Source organism: Equus przewalskii, chromosome 6 (genome assembly GCF_037783145.1).
Source record: "Equus przewalskii isolate Varuska chromosome 6, EquPr2, whole genome shotgun sequence".
In the NCBI taxonomy this organism is placed as follows: domain Eukaryota; kingdom Metazoa; phylum Chordata; class Mammalia; order Perissodactyla; family Equidae; genus Equus; species Equus przewalskii.
Window position 1 is genome coordinate 23,004,505 of NC_091836.1, and position 21,823 is coordinate 23,026,327.

The window sequence follows — 21,823 nt, forward strand, 5'->3', positions numbered from 1 at the left end:
GCTCTTGAACCTTTTATGTAATCCAAGGCCCTCCTAGTTAGGTGGGCTTACCCTTGCTGCCACCCTGATTGAGTTACTTTTTCTTTGACACTTATTAGCTAGGAGACTTTGAACACGTGAACTAAGCTGTTAAAAGCTCAGCTTTCGCATCTATAAAATGGGGATAATCTTAGAATTGGTGGGAGAATTAAATGATATGTGGCGTTTAAAACAGTATAGTACTTATTTCATAGTAAATGTTCGATAGATGTTAGTTGTTAATAGTCTCATTATTACCGTCGATGCTGCACCAGCAGCAGCCTTATTGCCCCCCATTGCAGGGCAACCCTGGCAGGACCCCTAGGATCCTGGGAAGGGAAGAGTTAGAGTGCAGTTGCCAAGCACCAATTACCGTTGCTAGGCACCGTGCATTAGCTCATTTAAACCTCCTAACAACCTTGTGGCTCATTTCTGGGTGAGTGATGCTCCCTGGAGTGGCGCAACTACAAAGTCTCACTGGGGGGAGAGGAGGGATGTTATCACCTGTTGAGCAGGTGAGGAAATTGAGGCTCAGAGAGGTTAGACGGCTAGTGCTCTTGATGTAGCTGGGGGGTACCTGACCTGAAAGCTCGCATCTGTCGATGTCAAAGCCAGGGTCGCCTTGGACAAAGGGGCTCCTCTGCTGACTGAATCCTGCCTCTTCCCGGCAGTCTGGCCTGGATGTCTGCGAGGGCTGTGGCAGGGCTTCCTCGTGGGGCTCCCAGAAGAAGAGGGGCTCCCATCTCAAGGGAGCCGAGGGAAGAGTCCACAGACACTTGTGTGCAGAGCCCCGCCCACTGGTTTGTGCAATGGTTATCACACTTGTGACAGCATTTGAGCCCTCTGAAATGCTTCGTTTCTCGTCACTTACTGAAATGTGATGACCTAAGGGTATTTTAACTTAACGTACACACATACGAATACACACACGCGCGTGCGCACACGCACACACGGAGTTGCAAATGGAATTGGGGAGAGATGCTAGGAGTAGGGAGAGGGGATTCTGGGAAGAGGAGATGTGGGAATTATGACTGTAGGATCCCAAAGAGATCCCAGTGCTGTGAGAGGGCTTGGCCTGCTTTGCAGTCAGCGGGAAATGAGGGAGGGAGGTTCTTGCTAGAAGAAAGGGAGGGAGGACCAGAATGCAATTAGGGCTGAGGAGTGCTGCTCTCTCTTCCCTCTGAAAATACCTCAAGTGAAAATTTAATTGGAGGGAGTGTCGGGACGTGGGGTGGTGGCAGGTATTGCTTGAGATTTTGTGGGTAGGCAGGGTTTAGATTCTGGCCATCACCCCTAGAGCGGCCTGGGTGTGCTTTTCCCCATTGTCCAGGCAGTACTCATGAGTCTTACCCTCGGGAAGGTGAGGGATCCCCCATATCAGATTTTGGGTGAAGGCCTGTGTGCTTCAATAGAAAGGAGCAGGGTAATCGAGGTTGAGAGGAGAAGGCCAAAGGCTCAGGTACCAACAGAGCTCTGTGGCTGCTCGATGCAGCAGAAGCCCCTCCGCCTGAGAATCCTCAAGCAGGGACCAGGGAGGAAGATGATTGTTGGTGTCCAAGGGTTGAGGGGATATCCCACAAAATCATGACGGAAATCCCCACTGGGGTTTTTCTGGCCTTTTTACCTAGTCTCTTAAAAATGCCAAGACTGCAGGACTACTTCCTTTAAACAAAACAAAGCTGTGAACACCTGAAGGCTTCAGTGTTCCCTGGAACTCAGGGGGCAGCCTCCGCCTTGGCCTCATTGGCTTAGCCCGACTCTGTCTGGCTAATGATTTTCCCAGCGTCTGGACTCTCTGTTCTGCTTTGCCCACCTGATAGAGCAAGGTATTCCTCCTAAGAAGGAGTCCCCTGGCTGAACCGGGGAACACAGCCCCAGCTTGGTCGAGCCACCACCTTCCCATCACCAAGGGGTGTAAGCATTTGAGCTCCCTTATACAGCCACGTTTAGCTTTCTTTGCCGTGTGCTTCCAGCTTCTTGCATAACACCCATTCATCTTTTCTTCTCCTAGGGGAGAAGAAAACTAGGGATGTCCCAATTTAAAACTTGTCATTTATAGATGGAGAGATGAAGAGACCCACCCAAGGCGACACAGCTCGGGCAGGGACAGTCAGGACTCTGCATCCATTTCTCTTTGTGGTGCTCCTGGCCAGCAGAACCCTCCTTGAGCCCCTTATCCACCTGCCTCATCTGATGGTGGCCCCTTCTCTCATCACAAACAGTTGGTTACCATGCATACAAGAGCCCCAGAGAATGCCGTCTCACCCTTCTAGGCCACTTACTCATTGGGCACTTCCCCAAGGAACTGTGGGTCTGGAATGTTAGGGGCTAGAGTTCCTGAAGGCTCAGGCCAGAGGCCGGCCTCCTGGAGCTCATCAACTTGATGAAGTGAAATTATTCTGTACTCCTAATAATTATTTGGGCATCTACTGTGTGCCAGGTACTTCATATAGGTTCTTGTTCAAACTATCCTATAAGGATTAATAACCCCATTTTAAGGAGGAAAGCAAGGCTACAAAGTTGATGCCAGGACCATACCGCCAATGAGGGGAAGAAACCCAAAGCCACGTCTGTCAACTAGCACTGTAGGACTCCACCTCAGGGACATCTCCAAGTTGGCACGGTGTTTCTGAAAGGAAGTCTAGTCCATCATATCAGGGGTTGACATTCCCATAGTAAGAGAGGGTTTTGTGCCATTGTATCAATCACCATACCTTGATTAGCTAGTCATGAAAGTTGTTGGGGAAAGAAGTGGATTAAAGGCAGGGGTAAGGCAAACCCCCAAATCAGTACTCTTAGACTTCAGGAAGATTTGTATGTTGTTGTTGTTTTCACTTCAACAAATTTACCATCCAACTTGCATTTTATTTAAAATAACTCACCTTAACTAGGTTCGCACTCATCTCAGCAGGAGGATGATACTGCCGTCAAAACTTGGCCATGAGTGTTGGGAGCTGACCAGAGAGGGGGCATGTCTTTGATCTTCTCCCAGGGAAAGGTGACCGACCCTCTCTTGACTATACATTGTTGGTTTGTATAGGGGTTTCTTGGGGTGCACATTTGCTGGTGTCATCTGCCTTTCCTTTATCTTTCACTCCCTTCCCACTCTGCTGATGACTTGTCCAGAGTGGACATCTTTCCTCCCTTCTTTTCTCTCTGTGTTTTGGCTGGGGGTGGGGGAGGGTGGTAAGAGTATTTTAAATGTTATGATGTTGATTGCATGCATTTGATGTCTGTGTGGGGTCCAGACATTGACACTAGGGGAGAAAGTAACAGTAATAATGATGATGATGTTGTTAACGACAGCTAACATTTCTTGAGCAGTTACTGCATGCCATGCATGGTATTAAAGACTTTACGTAGCCATTTAAATTAGTCATCACTCAGCCCTGTGAAGTAGATACTCTGTGCCTAATTTTACAGGTGAAGAAACAGGCCCAGAGAAGATAATTCGCTTGCCCAGGTGGTAGCTAGAAATGGTGGGACCCAGGACTTGAACCTGGGTTTGTTTGATTCCAGAGTAAGGGTTCTTCATTTCTCTGCTGTGCAGCTGTGTCGAGTAGATCTGTTTGTACCGGCAGTAGGCTGTGTTTCTAAGCCTATTGGGTTACCTTCTGGTCCTAAAAGTGGTAGCAAAGGAGCTTTCCAAGCCTCTCTGGGCTGAGAATTGAGTTGTATGGATAAGGGGCCAGGTGGAACTCAGTTTTCTCTGTGGGACACGAGAGCAGGACCACGGAATCCCTGTGAAGGCTGAGGGCACCAGGACACCACAGAACCTCCTGGTAGTATGCTATTCATTAGGTTCATTAGGAAATGTTCTCTCAGACCAGGGATGCTTCAGCATTTCCTTTGACCCGTTCCAAGGTCTCATCTTCTACAGAGTGGACATTTATCCACATGTGAGGTGCCCAGCCGCCTACCGAGTCATTGATCGGAAATTAACTTCCAGAGATCTGAAACCCTGCCGCCTGCAATCCCGTCATTCCCCTATCTCTAGTGCCCAGCTTGGAACATTTTCCTGGTGGCTTTCTCAATCCTACCTTTGCTTGGGGCCCTGCATCATTAGTTCATTCACCTTTCCGTCCTGTAGTGACGCCAGGTCCCGAGGACCTTTCTCCCACTTCGTTGTCAGGTAGAGCTACCCTTGAACCATATCCTGAGCCAATCGATAGCGCTGGTGGTTTTCCATTCTGCCCACATCTGCCCACCTGCGTTGCCTTTTCCCTCTCCCATGGCTCTGTGTACCTTACAGAGATGCTGGTTCTGTATCACTTTTTGTTTTGTTGATAAAGGAGAAAGAGCAAGAGAGAGCTGGAGAGAGAGCACGCCTTCCAGCTCCTCTTGGGGAGTGCACATCTCCTTGAGCGAGAGAACACGCAGTGCTGGCCTTTGGAATTGGCAGCCAGTGTACTGTTCTCTGTCTGATAAGAGGTACTGTAAATAAAACTGTACACCCTGGCCCGTTGTAAAATGCCCCGCGTCTGTACTCATTGTTCTGACAGCTTAAGCTTTTTTTGGGTCTGCTGTTTTGGTACACTCTGTACTTCCTTATGTAAGCAGGCATGCGTATCTCATCAGAACATTCAAGATGTTTATTTTAAAATCTCAAGGAATTAAAAGAAAAAGGACACTGCTCAACATTAGATGCTGGCAAACGTTATGTGTTTTTTCAGTGGTTCCTTTTTTTTTTCTCCTTTATTAGCGTGGGGGTGGGAGAGGGAGGGATTTTGCATTTTTTTTTCTTCTCTCATTGGCTTCTGCCTTATTTACTTCAGAGAGACACGAGCTCCCAGCTGGTCGCGTCCAGCATCTTCTATTCCCCTTCTTGGATGCTTGGGACGCCCAGCCCCATTTCTGGTCGGGAAGGCCTGTAGGGAGAGGCCAAGGGGAGAGGCCGGCGGTGGTGAGGGAGGGCAGCTGCGGGAGCCTGATGTGCTTTTCAGCTCTGTTGTTGTTGGAATGCTGAGCGTTTATAGAAAGCTTTCTGGTTTTGAAAATGCTTTCCTGGGATGTCCCTCCTTTCCTTCCTGCAAGTCGGGGTGATTCTCAACAGAGAGTGAAGGCAGCTCCCACGCAAGGAGTCCTTAGACCAGCTCCAGCCTCCATGCAGGCTGTGGCCACTGCCTCCCTTCTTTCCACCCAACCTCAACCTGCTTTCAACCCTCCTCCTTCCTCCAGCCCCTGTCTAACCTTCTGGAGGTGTCTGGAAGTCAGGGGAAAGGGGAGAAGTAGGGGTCTGGAAAATTCTGAATGGTCAGGCAGCTCCTGTTCCCCGAGTGTAGCACTTACGGCATCCTTAAGCCCTCATCTGCAGGATCCCTGGGAGACTGGCAGGAGAGGGATGTCTGTCTGTCTGTCTCTTTAACCTCGACTCAGATATACTCAGTTCCTGGGCTGGGAGTGGGGGTCACTCAGCAGATCTCTGCTAGCCAGTGGAGGGTCTACCCTGGCCATCGGAGGCCTCCTAGGACTGGAGGCTCCTGAGCGTGCTAGAGGGAGGGGCTGCTTCTTTGCTGCGGGTGTGTGAGTCCTGGGCAGCTGGGTTGGGAGCCAGAGGGCTGATAAAAGGGAGATGAGGAAGCAGACAGCCCCACTTTCTAACCTTTCCTTTCTTCTCCCACGAACTGCCTAAGTTCCAGCCAGAGAACATGTCCTTGAGTTTTGAAAAAGGAACAGTAGAGAACCCAGACTGGGTGGAATAAAGACTCTGCCACCCCCTAGGGGACAGCCTGGCAGTGCTCAGAATGGCCACTGCCCACTTCCCAGGCCGGTTCTGCGCCCAGGAACCTGCCTGAGGGTTTCTTTGTTTATCACGTGTTTAGTGAGCACAAACTGCACGTCAGGCTTGGAGTAGGGCGTGGAGGAGGGAGCAGGGGACAAGACAGACAGACGCCAGCCCTGCTCACACGGAGCTTACAGTCAGCTGGGGAAGACCAAAAAGAACCCGGCAACACAGGACACGTGAACGGGGCTCCTGGGGCTCATCCAGGAGGATTTAAGAGCCGGGTGTGAATAGCTGCCGATACTGACATGTTGGTCCTATGACAGATGATCCTGCTCCCCCAACGAGACCATCACTCACCTTTAAATTCGAGGGACAAGAGGTGGGGGTGTGCGTGCTTGTAATGAAATATGTCTTTACAAATGTAAGCTCACTTTACACGAGATAAATGGCCCCCAAATAACTGTACTTTCTTTTCAGTAACATCAATCATACTTTACACAAAGGAGTTTTTTAAAGGGATCATGACCCCGAGCCTGACTGGGCATGCTGATGGGTACTACTCACTGGGTCTGTGCATCTGCCCCCCAGATAGAGGGTCGAGCACTTTCCCCACCTTGTCACAGCCCTCTGAGGGACTTACTCTCCTTCCCATTTCGCAGATGAGGCAACTGACTCATGAGATTAGGAACTTGCTGACGGTCATAACTTGTGACTAGCTTGGCTGGGATTTGAGCTCTGATCTGTCTGACCTGAATCTCGCCTGCCTCCCGAGGTAGAAACATCCTCAGTGAGCTCCTCTAGCCACAGAGCTCTTGATGATTAACGGAGTTTTGTGTTCTTTAAGATCCATGGTCTCCTCGGAGCCTCACAGCAGCCTCAAGTGAGGCAGACAGACGTGGTCTCCCCATTTTACAGACTGGGAGTCAGGTTTATTGAGGTGTGATGTCCACAGCAGTGAGTGGCCTGCACTCACTGATCCCACTGTTCTGTCCCTTGGTCCACTCGATCTATAATTGCTAGAGAGGAGAGAGGGGGGTCTAGCCTACTTTTTCTTCTGGCTCTTCTCCCTCTTGGCTATTTAATTTCTCTCCCTGTGGTCTGTCCCCTTACTTGACCCCATCTCTCCCTCTCCCCTCACTGACTCCATTCCAACCAGGTGGCCTCCCCACTCTTCCTTTGCCTGGACCAGGTGTCCCCAGACAGTGGTGTGGCTTCCTCTCCTTCACCTCTTCCATTCTCCCCTCTGATGTCAGCTCGTCAGGGGGGTCTTCCCTGACCACCCCATATAAAATAGCAGCACCAGCACTCTCTATCCCTCTTCACTTAATTTATTTCTTTTTATCAATTGCCACCACCTGTTTTATTTTCAGAGTTATGCACCATGTAATGACATTTCTATCAGCGATGGACCACATATATAGCCATGGTCCCATAACACCAGTACCGTATACCCTAGGTATGTAGTAGGCTGTACCATCTAGGTTTGTGTAAGTGCACTCCATGGTGTTCACACCACGAGGAAATTGCCTAATGATGCATTTCTCGGAATGTATCCCCATTGTTAAGCGACATGTGGCTGTACTTGATTTTTAAAGATGTGCCTTCTTCTCTAGAATGGAAGCTCCCTGAGGGCAGTGATTTTTTTTTTTTTCTGTCTCTTTTGTTCATTTGCTGTAATCTACCTCTTGGCATATACTTAATGGACATCCAAAAACATGCCCTGTGTGCAGGAAGGCTCTAAGGAGGCGTGGCCATCCCTGAGCTGTGCCCTGGCATTCTCCCCTCTTCAAGATGAGCCCCAGGAAATTTTTCAGGGGGTAAATGATGCCGATATGTCCATATGCACCCATTGTGTTCAGCTGGCATGACCTTCCTCCTTCCCCATCACTCCCTTGCACTGATGCTTTATAAATGTATTAGCGGCTGAATGATGTCACCATAATGCATTTTGAGAATAGCCATGTGGTTTGTACACACTTGAATTGCTTTGAATGCAAACCTGACATCATACTGAAGGCAGCGGCGAACAGCATATGCACGGTAAACAGGCAGAGACTATCTTATTGATTAACAGATGAGGCCTCTATTATCGATCAAAGCTTGGCGAGGAAATTTATCACTTTTAATTTCAGGGCTGCCAAATATTTCTGCCTCTGAGCCAGCCATTACGGAGACAATTTAAAGGCACACGCCTCCTCGGGAGAGGGGGTTTCTGCCTCTCTCCGCTCTGCTCCTGTGTCCTAGAACTGCCTGTCTTTGTTGTTGGGCTCACCCTGGGGAGTTGGGGGGAATCTTGCCTGGGGATGTGGGGGGTGGAGCAGTCCTGGGGCTTCATGAATGGGGACCGGCAGTGGGAGCCAACATTTGTGGTATCTGTGTGTGATGAGGGTTCTCACCCAGAGTCACTGAGGACGGGGGGCTTTCACACACTCGGCTCAGTTTCATGACTTTGGGAGGGCATGGGTGCAGAGCGGAGGACTTGAAGGGCACCCAGAGGCGGTCAGGCTTGGGACAGCCAGCAGCCTCGACTAGATGGTGTGTGCTAATCTGTTTTTATCTTCCTCTGAACTCATCTGATGGCACACATCCGGCCTGCGTTTCCTCCCTGCCCTCCTTCCTTTCTCTCTGCTTCTCAGCCATTAAAGCAGACGCTATTATAGCCGCACCGACGGCTGTTTTCTAAGAACTCTCCATACCACATCCCTTTGAAGCTGCAGCACCAGCGGGTTCCTCACCGGTAGCTCCAGCACAATGGCGACCGCCAGCCCACAGGGCACCCTCTGCTTTCCAGTCCCTGCTCCCCTCCTGGGCCTCCCCTTCCCCTTTCTTCTTTCTGGAGCCGTGAGAACTGACAGAACCAAAGAAATGTAATTAAAATCAGATCCCTTACGGATGCGCAGAAAATCATTGCTGGTGAATGTTTGGGACTGGGGGCAGTTTCTCATCGTGAGGGGCTGTGGCTGCATCCACCCTGGCCTTCCCAGCCTCCTTTCTCTCCTCTTTGAGGCACCAGCTGTGTCTCCAGTATAAACAGAGGGAAAGTGGTCCTGGCTGCCACCTGTGGGAACACACAGTGACCACCTTCCATGATGTTTCTGGGCTCTTTCTTCAGAGCTCTGTAAGCCCCGTACATGTCCTTGGCCCGAGGACGCCCTGTAGCTTGTAGGGACACCTGGAGATGATCATGGTATTCCCCCTGCCTCCAGGCGAATTCAGCTCCAGCTGCCTAAGACAAATGATGATATTTACTTTTAAGGCTCTTAAGGAAAAGTGACTTCATATCTCTCCTGGGACACTTTATTACTCATTTCTTCAGTCAACTAACATTTACTGAGCCCCTAGCAGAAGGTATATCCTGCTGGGCGTTAGGAATCCAGACCAGGTCAGTGCCCTCATAGGACCTGACTCTAGGATCGTGATACCCTTCACTGTCAAGAACGGTTTATCCATGTTTAAGTCTATACTGGCACAACTTGTATTCTAGTTCTGTTCCTTAAGTATGTGCTAATACTCCAAGGCAAAGATTTTAAAACTTTTAAAAAAGTAGTGGAACCATTTTTCCAAATAGAATTTTGGATTTTCAAAACTTTGATATAATCAAAACTTTGATTATAAAAGCAGTATATTGGATTTTCTTTTTTTTTTTTTTTTTTTGATTTGGGGGAAGGAAGCCTAGATCCCACCTTTTTATCCATGAAGCGTCTTTGCAGATGGAACCCTAGGGAGGCTGAAGGGTATAGGAATTAAGAGCAAAGGCTCTGAAGTCAAGCTGCCTGGGTTTGAATCCACCTGTCCTGTTACCTACTGTGTGACATTGGGCAAGACACTTCACCTCTCTGAGCTCGAGTTTTCTCATCTGCTAAATGGAAGTAATAATAGTGTGTACTTTTAAAAGTTGTTGTTAGGATCAAATGAAATGATATATCTCGAACACTTAGCATCACGCCTGGTATATGGTAAAGCCTCAGGAAGTCTGAGATGGTTTGAAAATGGCACTGGGATATTTAGTTCTGCTTCTTAGGAAACTAATACAAGACTAAAACACAGGCTCAGGTCAAGAAGTGCTAAGGTGGGTGGAAAGGAACCAAGTGCCGTGGCAGGTTGGAAAGGTAGAGCGGTGAGGGGCCAGGGTGCTTGGTACAGGCACACTCCAGTCTTGAAAATAGAGGAATGGGACCCGGCATTGCTCAGGCACAGAGACTCGGGAAGGATCGAGTGGTGCCCAGTGAGGACTGGTGAAGACAGACAACTGACTGGGTCAGGGTGTGGAAGACCTTGAAGCCAAGTAGAGGAATTTAGCATCAGTGCAAATTGTGAGCCATTTCACTTTCGTGAGCAAAGAAATGAGGAATCAAGTGGCTTTCAAGGACCCTGCGTCTGCTGGGTGGATCAGAGAGGGTGGCTGGTGATGTGGCAGCTGTCCTTGAGCCTTCCAGTGTTCTGGGCATGACCCAACAAGGGCCTGGATGGGGCCGTGATGATCCACATATAATGGAAGAGATGCATCTAGAAGACATTTTGAAGGAAAATCACCAAGGCTTGCAACAGGTGCCCCTGGATGAGATGACATTTTAGAGCCTTGAAGACTGTTAGCAAATGGGCAAAAGTCCTGTTTATCTTGACATTGGCGCTGAGCCTTGTAAGTAATGGTTCTAAAAAAGTTTATCAAATTGAATTGCACTGAACTGATTTTGTTTATTCCACAAATGTGTAGAGTAATGGGATCCCACCGGATGTCAGGCAGATGCAGCTGTGCATGAGATGACATGCTCCCTCCCTTGGGGAACTTATAGTGTGGCAGGAGGTAGAGCCAGGTCCACCGGCGTTTAGAAGAGAGCATGGAGAGGTATGACCTGGAACATACAGGGTGCTATGGGAGCATAAAGAAGGGGTACCTCACCCAGACACGGGGGCTGGGGTATTGAGGCTGATGCATGCATGATGAATAGGGCCTGCTATACTGTGAGGCTGGGAAGAGGGGCAAGCATGTCAAAGACAGAGGAGGTACAAAAGGATACACAGAGACCTGGAGATGGGGAAGAGCCTGGCTCCTCCAGGGAACCAGAGCATCTGCGTTGGGCTGGAGACTAGGGAGCAAGGATTTGGAGAGATGAAGCAGGGAAGATAAGCATGTCTAGAAGGGTTTTGGGAATCATGGTGAGGAGCTTGGACTTTATCCTGAAGACACAGTGGGGGCCCCCAGGGATTTTAAATGGCCAGATGCAGGCAGTGGCTAGGGCAGACAGCGAGTTTGGTTTTGCACACACTGAGTTAGGGGTTTATCTGAGTAGAAGTATGTCAACCATTCCCACTTTCCGTAAAGTATAATCTAGGCGACAGGGCACATTTCTCTTCATCGTCTCATTTACTCCTTTCCAACCCTTGCCTGGAGCCAGCCCTCCAGAGTCCCCTTCTGCTTGGGACATCTCACCTGGACCCCGTCTCTGTTTGTCTTGGTTATTCTGGTTTTGTTCCCTCTTCTCTCTGGGGGAGCCCTAGATGGGCTATTTGGAGCTCAGGTAGGTGGGTGGTCACACTTGGAGGAGGGGCTGGGCTGGCTGCTGAGACTGTGGATTATTCCCGCCTTGGGGTCTTCACAGGTATCTGATGCCTCCCTCACTATCCACCTGCAGGATTTTGGCCCAGAACCCCCTCCTAATGGCATTTCGCATTGGTGGTAACTGCCTCCCCTTTCTTTCAGCCGGTGCCAAAGCCTTTGTCTGTGATCAGTGCGGTGCCCAGTTTTCGAAGGAGGACGCCCTGGAGACACACAGGCAGACCCATACCGGTGAGTTGAGTTTGATTCCCATGCTCCGGGTCCTCCATGGTGTGACAGTGTATGGGGATGAAGTATCTTAGCAGCACTCTCTTTTAGCAAACGTGACATCCACAGCTGTGAGCGGGGATGTGTTCTGCTGTGTTCAGCTACTCTTGCTTGGGGGCTGGCTGGGCAGGAATTTACAAGGGTGACTTTGCCCCATGAGAACAGCTGCCCTGGCTTAGACCAAGATCTCTAATGGGACACTGACATCCTCTCAAATGCTCTTGTCAAGGCCTTAGAAAGTCGGTGATGTTATCTAAGCACGCCCTTTCTTTGGTGAACGAACATTCAGGAAACTCTCGCACCCCATCTGACTAACTCTGAAACCCTCATGTGGCCACAGTTGTCTGGTCCCCGCTCTGAGAGAGTCCAATCCTTGTCTAAAAGAAAGCAATGTGTACCCAAGGATGCATTTGAACAATATTAACTGACATCAATATGGCTTTATTTTATTTCAAAGCATTATCTCACAGCATCAGCATCGTCTCCTCATTGTAATCGGCAGCAGCGTCGTCATCACCGGCGTAGCCCACACTTATGAGATGCTTACAGTGTGCCAGGCTCTGTTCTCAGGGCCTTACCTGATCTCACCTAGCCAATCTTTCAGTAACTGAAAGGTAGCAGGCTAGGCCCATGACATAGGTAAGGAAACTGAGGCTCAAAGGAAGGAAGGTGACTTGCTGAAGTGAACCGGGAGGACAAGGGTGACACTGCTTAGACTGTCCGGCTGTCATATTGGCTCCGCCACTTACTCTTTGTGAGACCAGGGATAAGTCGCTTAAACTTTCTTAATTTGGGTTTCCTCGTCTGTTAGAAAAGTGGAGTAATAATAGTGCCTACCTCATAGCCTGGGGTTGCTGTGAGGATTGAAGAAGATATTTTATTTGAAGTGCTTTGTGGAGCGTTTGGCTCATCGTAAGCGTTCAGTATGTGGTGGTAGATGTATTTAAAATTTAATAAATATTTATTGATTTCCCACAATGTGCTCGGCACTGTTGGGGCATGTAAGATACAGTGACATGGAGACAGACAGCATCCCTGCCCATCGTGGAACTGAGATTCTCATAGGGAGACAGTATAGGCAAATATATATAATGTGTATGCATGTGTGATATATGTAAGGTATGTATAATATAATGTCAGGTTATAATAAATGCTAATAAGAAAAAATAAAGCATGATAAGGAGTAGAGAGTGATAGGGAGAACCTGGTATTTTAGATAAAAAACGGCCAGGGAAGGCCTTGCTGAGGTGACATCTGAGAAGAGTCCTAAAGTGAGGGAGTGAGCCACTCAAAGATTTCAGGGAAGAATGTCTCGGCAGAGGGAGCAGGCCCTTACAGAAGCCCTGAGGCTGCGTTGAACTTGACAAGTTCAGGGAACAGCCTGAAGAGCAGTGGGCCGGGGGCAGGGAGCGAGGTGCGGAGAGTGAGAGGAGGTCGGACATCAGGTGGGTCTCTCACCCCTAGTGAGGAATTTAGGTTTCATTCTGCATGTGCTAGGGGTCCACTGGAGGGGGATAAAATATTTGCAAATCATGCATCTTGTAAAGGACTTCGAAAATAGAAAGGACTCTTATGACTCAATAATGAAAATACAGATAGCCAAAATTTAAAAAGGGCACAGGATCTGAATAGACACTTCTCCAAATATCCGCAGTCAATGAGCACATTAGCCATCAGAGAAATACAAATCAAAATCACAATGAGACAGTCCTTCACACCTATTAGGATGTGGCTGTGATAATAAATACAGATGGTAAGAAGTGTTGTTGAGGAGTGGAGAAATCGGAACCCTCATACACTGCTGGTGGGAATGTACAATGGTGCAGCCACTTGGGAAAACAGTCTGGAAGTTCCTCAAAAGGTTAAACATAGAGTTACCATATGGCACAGCAGTTCCACTCCTGGGTATCTACCAAGAGCAATGAAAACATACGTCTACACAAAAAATTGCCCATGAATGTTCATAGCAGAATTATTCATAATAGCCAAAAAGCAGAGATAGCCTAATGCCCCCCCCGCCCCCACTGATCAATGGATAAACAAAATGGAGTATATGCATACAATGGAATATTATTTGGCTGTAAAAAGGAAAGAAGTACTAATACATTCTACAACGTGGATGAACCTTAAAAACATTAAAACATGCTTACTGAAAGAAGCCAGCCACAAAAGGCCTCGTGTTGTGTGATTCCATTTATATGAAACATCCAGAATAGGCAAATCTATAGAGACAGAAAGTAAATGAGTAGGTACCACAGGTGAGTGAGTTAGGGGAAAATGGAGAGTGACTGCTAATGGGTACGGAGTTTCTTTTTGGGGTGACGAAAATATTCTAAAATTGATTGTTGTGATGGTTACACAACTCTGGATAAATTAAAAACTATTAAACTGTATAGATTAAATGCATGAATTGTGTGTTACGTGGTATATGAATTATATCTCAGTAAAGCTGCATATACACGCATACGCACACCCCACACCTACCCCCTCATCACACCATGTCCTTGTGTGCAAACATTTATAGAGAAGGGGAAAAAAATAACCCATTGGAGGGTTTTGAATGGGAGAATGACACAACTTGGTTTGTGTTTTTAGAATATTATTCTGGCTCCTGTGTTGAAAATTGACCACAGGGAGCATTTCAGTTGTAAGTGCTGTGTAATGAACCGCTCCAGCAGTAGATGAAAGCAACAAAGCGTTAGTGTCTCTGACAGTTCTGTGGGGTGACAGGGCTCAGCGGGGTGGTTTGCACTTGGGGCCTGTCCTGTGTTTGCAATCAGATAGTGTCTAGGGCTGGAGTTGGCTGCAGACTCGACTGGGCTGTCCAAGATGGCTTCCACGGTCACACATCTGACTCCCTGTGCTCCTCCCGTGGCCTCTCTATACAGTGGAGTAGCTGGACTTCCTACATGACAGCTCAGGGTTCCCAGAGTCCAGAAGCAGATGCTGCAGCCCTCTTAAAAGCTAGGCTGGAAACATACACCATCACTTCCACCGTATTTTATTGGTCAGAGCCATCCCAGGGTAGCCCCAGATTTAAGGGGTGGAAGACTAGACTCTCCTTCTCAAGGGGGAGTGACAAGCACATATAGGGACAGAGGAATGGATGGCAGCCATCTTTGGAGACCGGCTACCAAGCTACCACCGGGGCCTAGAGAGGAAGAAGGAAGACCAGTGAGCTGCTGCTGTTAGGGTGATTGTCATCAGTAATTCCTTGTCCTTCCGGCTCACAAAGCCTGCTTCTCCTGAGTGGAGAGCATACCTCGTAGCGCTGGGGTTGTGGGCTCTGGACTGGTGCTGCCGCGGCCTGTGGCAGTGGGAGGAGAGCTTTCTAGGTGAGCTGTCATTCCAGTCAGCATCTCCTTTGCTCAGTTATAGAGAGGATGACTTGGCTAGATGAGTTTTTGCTCAGGGTTCCAGTGCTGGTTATCTTGAAAGCCAGGGGAGGACCCAGGTCTCCCAGGGTCCCAGCCACTTTCTACAATAGTAGGACATGTAACCGAGAATCCCACTCTGAGGATTCCAGCTGGGGGCTGAGGAGACTGAGCTGTGAGCCAGCTTCGCCGAGCAGCTTAAATCTGTCGGTCCGGATTAAGTATGCAGCGCAGGGAACAAGCTACCCTCTCCGCTGGGACCAGTAGAGAGGCTGAGTCCCCGCGGGGTGAGCAGACAGGGAGGTTGTTCACGGGCACACCCCACACACTTATTAAGTGCCTTCTGTGTGCCTGGCACCCACTGGGAATACAGTAGTGATCAACACGGACATGGTCCCTGTCCGCTTTTTTTTTTAAATAGCTTTATTGAAATATAATTGGTATACCATACAATTCATGTGTTCAAAGTATACAATTCAATGGGTTTTGGTATATTACACTGTTAATTTTTAAAATTGTGGTAAAATATATATAACATAAAATTTGCCATTTTAGCCATTTTTAAGTGTACAGTTCAGTGGTATTAATGACATTCCAACCTGTTTCTAGAGTCTGGGTCCTGATTCAGCTTTGAAAGTCAAGAAGCATCTTAGGACCAGTGCCTTTCAAGGATTTAACTCAGTGAGAACTCGAAAGTGATCAACACTTTCCAGAAAAGGATATTTGTCTCAAATATAATTAGAAAGAACCTGGAGTTTTGAGTCAGAAGCCCAGGATGGGGTTCCAGCTCCACTGCCTAGGACGTGAATGGGCTTGACTTGTTACTTGTCGTTTCTGCCCTTCAAGTCTCCTCACCTACAAAAGGAATAAGGTCCCGTCCTTCCTTCAGCAGTGCTGGGGCCCAGCCATTCAGCCTTGCTTTTGCGTTATCTCCAGGTTGAGTAAATGGAGCTCTTGAAAGGGGAGAGGAATGTAGAAAATGAATCCAAATCAGAGATGAGACCAGATGTCTACTTTGAGATTGGCTCTCTCGCCACGTGGGTGTGAGCTCCGGGTCAGCTCCCTCCGCGTTGAGGAGCGTGCAGACTCTCCCTAGTGTGGGGCAGGCTGGGCTCAGGGAGGATAGATGTGACAGTGCCTGATCCTCAGCGTAGGCTTGGCAACGGGATGGCTCTTCCTGACACAGGGCAGAGCTCATCTATCACTTATTGTGCTGTTTCCTGTAGAACCAGATGGATCCTCAGCCTCCTCTACTAATCAATGAAGGAACACAACTTGAAATCTAGGTGGCATCTCTGTTCTAAGAAAGGGGACCCATGAGGAAGGGAGAGGCCTAATGATAAGGAATGCTGAAAGTAGTGGTCAAGTTATGGGCCTGGGAAAAGCCAGTGGGGCAGCAGGTTTCATAGGAGAGTGAACAGGAGAGCAGGGAGCCAGAGCTCTGGAAAGGAAAAGGAATGGAGACCCTGGGAGAGTAGAATAATGGTAATGCCATCTTGTATTTCTCATTCCTTAGTTTATAAAACACTTTTAACAGATGAGAAAGTGGAGGCCTCGAAGTCACCCACTAGGAAGTGGAGAGCTGGAACTTGACCCACCTTCACTTTCAATGCTCTTTCTGTTACTCCCCAGCTGCCTGCACACTGACTTACTGCTGTCCATGGGTATATGGCTGAACGGTTTAGGGAGAGCCTCTCAGAGATCATTTAGCTCATGTTCCTGTCCTGGGCAGGGGCCTTTTGGATCCCTGCGACCCATTTCCCTAAAAATTCTCAATGCCCATGTCCCCCTCCTGAGGTAGGATGCAAATTCCCTGAAACAGATTGGGTTGGGGCATTCCGTGCCCAAGGCTGCCATGTGGGGAGTTAACAGCGCTAGCCTGTGGCACTGCCTCAAATGGGTGGTGATGGTGTTTTACAGCTATTCTTGACGCTGAAGAATGAGTTTAGTAGAAAGTGTTTCCCAATTCCATTTTAGCCCAATGAATGTCATCTTCACGTCTCACCCGTTTGACCCTAGTTAACCTGGATTTTTATCCTGGTATGTGTGACCCCTCCTCGTCCCCTCCCTTCGAGATCTTGGTGGGCTCAAGCTGGTGTTCTGGGAGGCCACATGATGGTTGGGCTGGGCTCAGGCTTTGTTGTCACACTTCAGTTTTCTGTTTTGGCACCATGAAGACTTTGAGGAGATAAACAGAGAGCACTTTACACCTTTTATATTATGACAAATACATATTGCAAAACACTGCTGCTTCCAAAATGTTTGGGTTGCAGAGCGGGGAGGAATTAACAGCTATGCAGCTCCCTGCGCTGCGTGTGCTTCATTTACACATCAGAAGTTTTTTTACACCGTTCAGTAAAATAAAAAGTGAGAACACACACACGCACGCACACACATGCACGCCCAGCGCACCACTTGGGTTCTATATTGGGAAGGTCTTAAATTAGTAAGTAGTTCTTTAAGTCCAGATAAACTGATAAATACCTTTAATGGCTTAATTTATACTCTGGGTTTGAAATTTGACACATGGACACTATCTTGGCTCAGGAAACACAAGTGGTTTTGTGCCAGAGGTTTTAATGACCGATCAGTAATATAAATTGCTGCATCACTGAACAGAAATAGCTTCTCCATGTCATTTGATCTGGAAACTTCTCCGGCCAGGCAGCAGTTAATAAATTTAAAAATAATTACCCTCTTTATTCAAAGTCAAACTAATTAGGAGTGGGTTTTACAAATCATAATGTTGTTCAAGCCACTGTACATCCCCATTTTGGACTTGAACAGGCCTGGGGGCAACAGACAGATCGGGTGGCATTAATTAGAGGGCAGGGGAGATACCTTGGCTGCTGAGTGGAAGGCGAGGGGGTTGGGACAGTCTTCAGCATACCATGTCGGAGAAGGAGGAGGTCTCAGTGAGGAGGCCTTCGGCGTGAGCTGTAGAAACCAACTCTTTTAATCCATATGGGGGGATGTCACAGCAGCCGCCCACCTGTGGTCTGAGCATGGGGGAGATGGAGCCAGTGCTGGTGTTTGTGGGCCAGGCCAGAGAGACTGTGAGAGCCCAAGGGACAGGGCAGGCAGGTGTGCACATGGCTACTTGTGAAGGATGGACCTGCCCGAAGGCAGGCGCATGGATCGCATGATCTCCAGAGGGCTCTACTCACTGGGCAAATTTGGGCCCTGATGGGGTGGCTCAGGTTTGTCTTGCAGGCTTCAGGGAAGAGGGGGACCCATGGAGCCTGAAGTCAGAATGTGAAGTTCAGGGTATTCAGTGCATAGTGACCCTCAGAACTTGGGATCTGGTGTCAGACTGTCTAGATTCAAATTCCAGCCCCATCACTTCAGGCAGGTTGCTTAACTTCTCTAAGCCTTGGTTTCCTCCTTGGTAACATAGGGACAATGATGGCATCTATTATATAAGGAGTATTGTGAGGATTTAATAGGATAGTCCACGTAAAGCACTCAGCATAGGCCTTGCACAGAGTCAACTCTCAGTAAGTGGTGGTGGTGGTTACTATCATTGCATCATCGCGAGCTTCATCAGACGCCCCAGAGGGCACCCATTCCCCCACTGGGAGGTGAGAGGGGAAGGGCCGGGTTGATGGGTAATGGTGGTGGAGGAATAGGAATGGCATGCAGCTGCTTTGCTAAGGTGGAGGTGGGATCTTCCAGGATCCCTCACTCGTCCTCTGACCAAGAGGCTGTTTCCATTGTGCCCACTGAGCTAACAATGACTGGAGCCCTCTGAGTACAGTTGGGAGAGGTGAGGGCAGAATGAATTCCACATGTTGAACAATCCCACAGAGCAGATTTGGTGGATCTTATTTAAGGCCCTGTTGCCTGGAATGCCCAAGGTTGCCCAGGGGGACCACCCCCTGCTAGTATCCAAACAGATGATGTATAAACCTAGGCCAGACAAGCTGCAGAGCTAGGATAGGCACTGAGCAGGTGCTCCAACCTCTAGGAGCACCAGGAACATGTCCTGCCACATCTTAGAGGGGGCCCTATTGGTTAGTGCCCTTGAAGGCTCAGAATCTTGAGTCTCCTGCTAGTGTCCTGGCCCGTGTCTTTGCCATCAAGAACATGGGTGTTCTGCATCTCCTGCCTTCTTCAAGTAAGACCTTCTGTGTCATCCCACCTTATGCCTGCCTAGTGCCCTGGTAAGGAAAAGAGGAAAACACGCAGACTCAAGATGGCTGAAGTTATTGCTAGGTTTAGGAATTCTGGGGCCAGGACAATAGGTTGAACTAGATCTCTAGACTTGCCTCAAAGCAATTCAGCTCTCTCCTCTGGCCCCCAACCTGCCCCACCAGGTCCACCAGGTTAGCGACTTGGGTTTGCTGCAGATCAGAGTGGCCTGTGCAACTGGTTCATCCCATCATTCCTTCATTCACGTATTCCCTGAGTTTTAAAGTACCTACTATGTGCAAGGGGCTTTGTGGACCCAGTACCACAAAGGAACAAATGTGAACAGAACTTGGTCCCTGTCTTCCTGAAGGTTACAATGTTGCGAAGGAAATGAACAAGTTGGGTGAACTTGCCTTGGGTACAGATAGTATAATATTATGTTTAGTGGATATTATATATCCAGTAGCTGTATTCTATTGGATACTTTGGAGTTATAATTTTATTAAGCGCTCACTACAGTCCTAAAACATAGACATTTTTCCTCCGTATTCTTTGCTGGCGAAAACTGAGCCCTGGAAAGGTTAAGGAAGACCAGTCCTGGGTGGACCTAGAACATGTGCCTCGGGCTCCTGCACCCAGAGCCCATGTTTGAACACTGTCTCCCCTCCCCATGGGGGCCTGGCCTCAAACCTCATATGCAGATGAGGGAGTCAACTCTGCCTGTTTAACAGCCTAGAAACCAGGGCTCAGAAGCCCATATCTGAAAAAGGGGGTCAGTTAAGAACAAACAAACCAAACTAGAGTTAGGACCCATGAGGTCTTACTTCCAGTCCAAGGTTCTCTCCACTCTGACTACAAAATAAGGACTTTCTTTTACTGGCCTAGAAAAAGTTGCTAGTTTCCACATTCCTGTGCTACACACGAAGCCACTCAAGCAGCTGCAAATGTTGAGATGCTGGGTCTCCTCTTTTCCATGTCGGCTGCAGGAGGGTCCTGTGGTCCAGAAACAGCTAACACACCTTGCGGCCAAGGGCAGCCACGCTGTGGGATCTGCTCTCCTCTGGTAGCAGGGAGCAGGCGCTGGAGGGAGCCCTGCCCACTGTCCTCTCCTTTTCAGTGTGAAGGAGGCTAGGAGGCACCTTGCTGTAGCTTTGGAAGGAGGAAGCAGCGAGGACACGTGCACACACACACATGCACACATTCTGCAGCTGTGTGACCACCTCCTTTGAAGGTGCAGAGCTGTATCCCCAGCTTGGTGTTGTTGGTTGTCTCCTTACACTGGCCCTGCTCTCACTCCTGATATATTAATGATGCTTGGAAAAAGCTTCAGGGACAGTCTCTGGCTCTGAACTTCAGAGTAGAAAATGAAATCCTTGTTTGGAGGCCTTTCTGTGGCGGTGAGCATGGGAGGGGCGGCAGGAGTCGCGGGCGGGACAGAGGAGTTAAAGGGTGAGCAGCAACATTCCTTCCCCCAGGGTGGCTGCCAGCTTTGCCCCTCTCCTGCCCTGGGCCTGGCACAAGGCGCGGTGCTGGGCACTGAGGAGCCGCGTCAGGGTGGCTGGCCCCTGTCCTACAGCAGTAGGAAAACCAGCAACTGTGCTGGCTCCTCTTCCCAAGGGCAGCTTCCAGGTCCCAGCCCCAGAGGAGGGGGCAAGGGAGAAGGGCCAGATGGGGAGAAATAACTTAATCTGCCTAAAATGTTACATGGGGAAAAAGGCAGAGTGAGCCTCAAACCCCTTCCCAAGCTGGAGGGCACAGGGTGGGATAGGAGGGGGTCCTTGGGTGGACACGCGGACTCCATGCAGTTTGGTGTGACCTCCCCATTGAAAACATAATAGCATTTGACTTTTATAAATATCAGGGGTGATTTGTATAGCGTTTCACATGGCATGCCAAGGAGCTGAGCATGAGAGAGCTCCAGCTCGAGACGGCTGTGGAACGTCATAGGCACTTGGGGAGGGAGAGTCATGTGCTGCTGTCCGTACAGTCAGTGCACCCGCATAGACTTACTCTCGACCTCGTTTCATGCTGTTACTATAAAGGCATGTTTGATGCCTAATATAGAGTTTTATTTTCCAGGCACAGGGCTCTCGGCTCCGCCGGAGCTGTGGAGTGGGGAAGGACAACCTAGCTGACACCTGCTGGCCCAGACAAGCCGTCTTTCTCCGTTGTTCACCCTGGTGGCTCCTGGGCCCCTATGGCTACCTTCTGGAGGGGCCTCTAATGCTTTTTCAAAATTATTAACTTTATTTTTTAGAGCAATTTTAGGTTTACAGCAACATGGAATGGAAGGTACAGAGGTGATCAGATACCCCAGATCCCCACACGTGCATGGCCTCCCCCACTCTCCACATCCCCCTCCAGAATGGTACGTTGTTACAATCGATAAACCTACATTGACACACCATGATCACCCAAAGTCTGTAGTTTCCATTAGGATTCACTCTAGGTGTTGTACGTTCTGTGGGTTTGGACAAATGTATAATGACATGTATCCATGGTTGTTGCATCCTACAGAATAATTTCACTGCCGTAAAAATCCTCTATGCTCTGCCCATCCGTCTCCCCAGTAGTTTCTATCTGAAGCATTGCGGCTTTGGGCCACGCTTGGAGGGAATTGGTGGTGTTTGGCTGCCGTGGGATTACAGGAGGAAAACTGACACAATGCAGATTTGGGTTAGAAAAGGTTGAAGATCATTCGCTCAATAGACATCTTGAGCATCTGCTTTGTGCCAGACATTTGTGCTGGGC

General features: G+C 48.8%; 1 protein-coding gene across 4 annotated transcripts in view; it reads left to right on the forward strand.

Annotated features, from left to right (window-relative positions):
- Positions 1-21,823, forward strand: part of ZBTB16 (zinc finger and BTB domain containing 16) — a 184,523-nt gene that overhangs the window by 110,964 nt on the left and 51,736 nt on the right. For all 4 annotated transcript variants that reach the window (XM_070623163.1, XM_070623162.1, XM_070623164.1 and 1 more), the window contains one exon: positions 11,445-11,531. In XM_070623163.1, the coding sequence (XP_070479264.1) occupies positions 11,445-11,531 (87 nt within the window). The remainder of the gene's footprint in view (positions 1-11,444; positions 11,532-21,823) is intronic.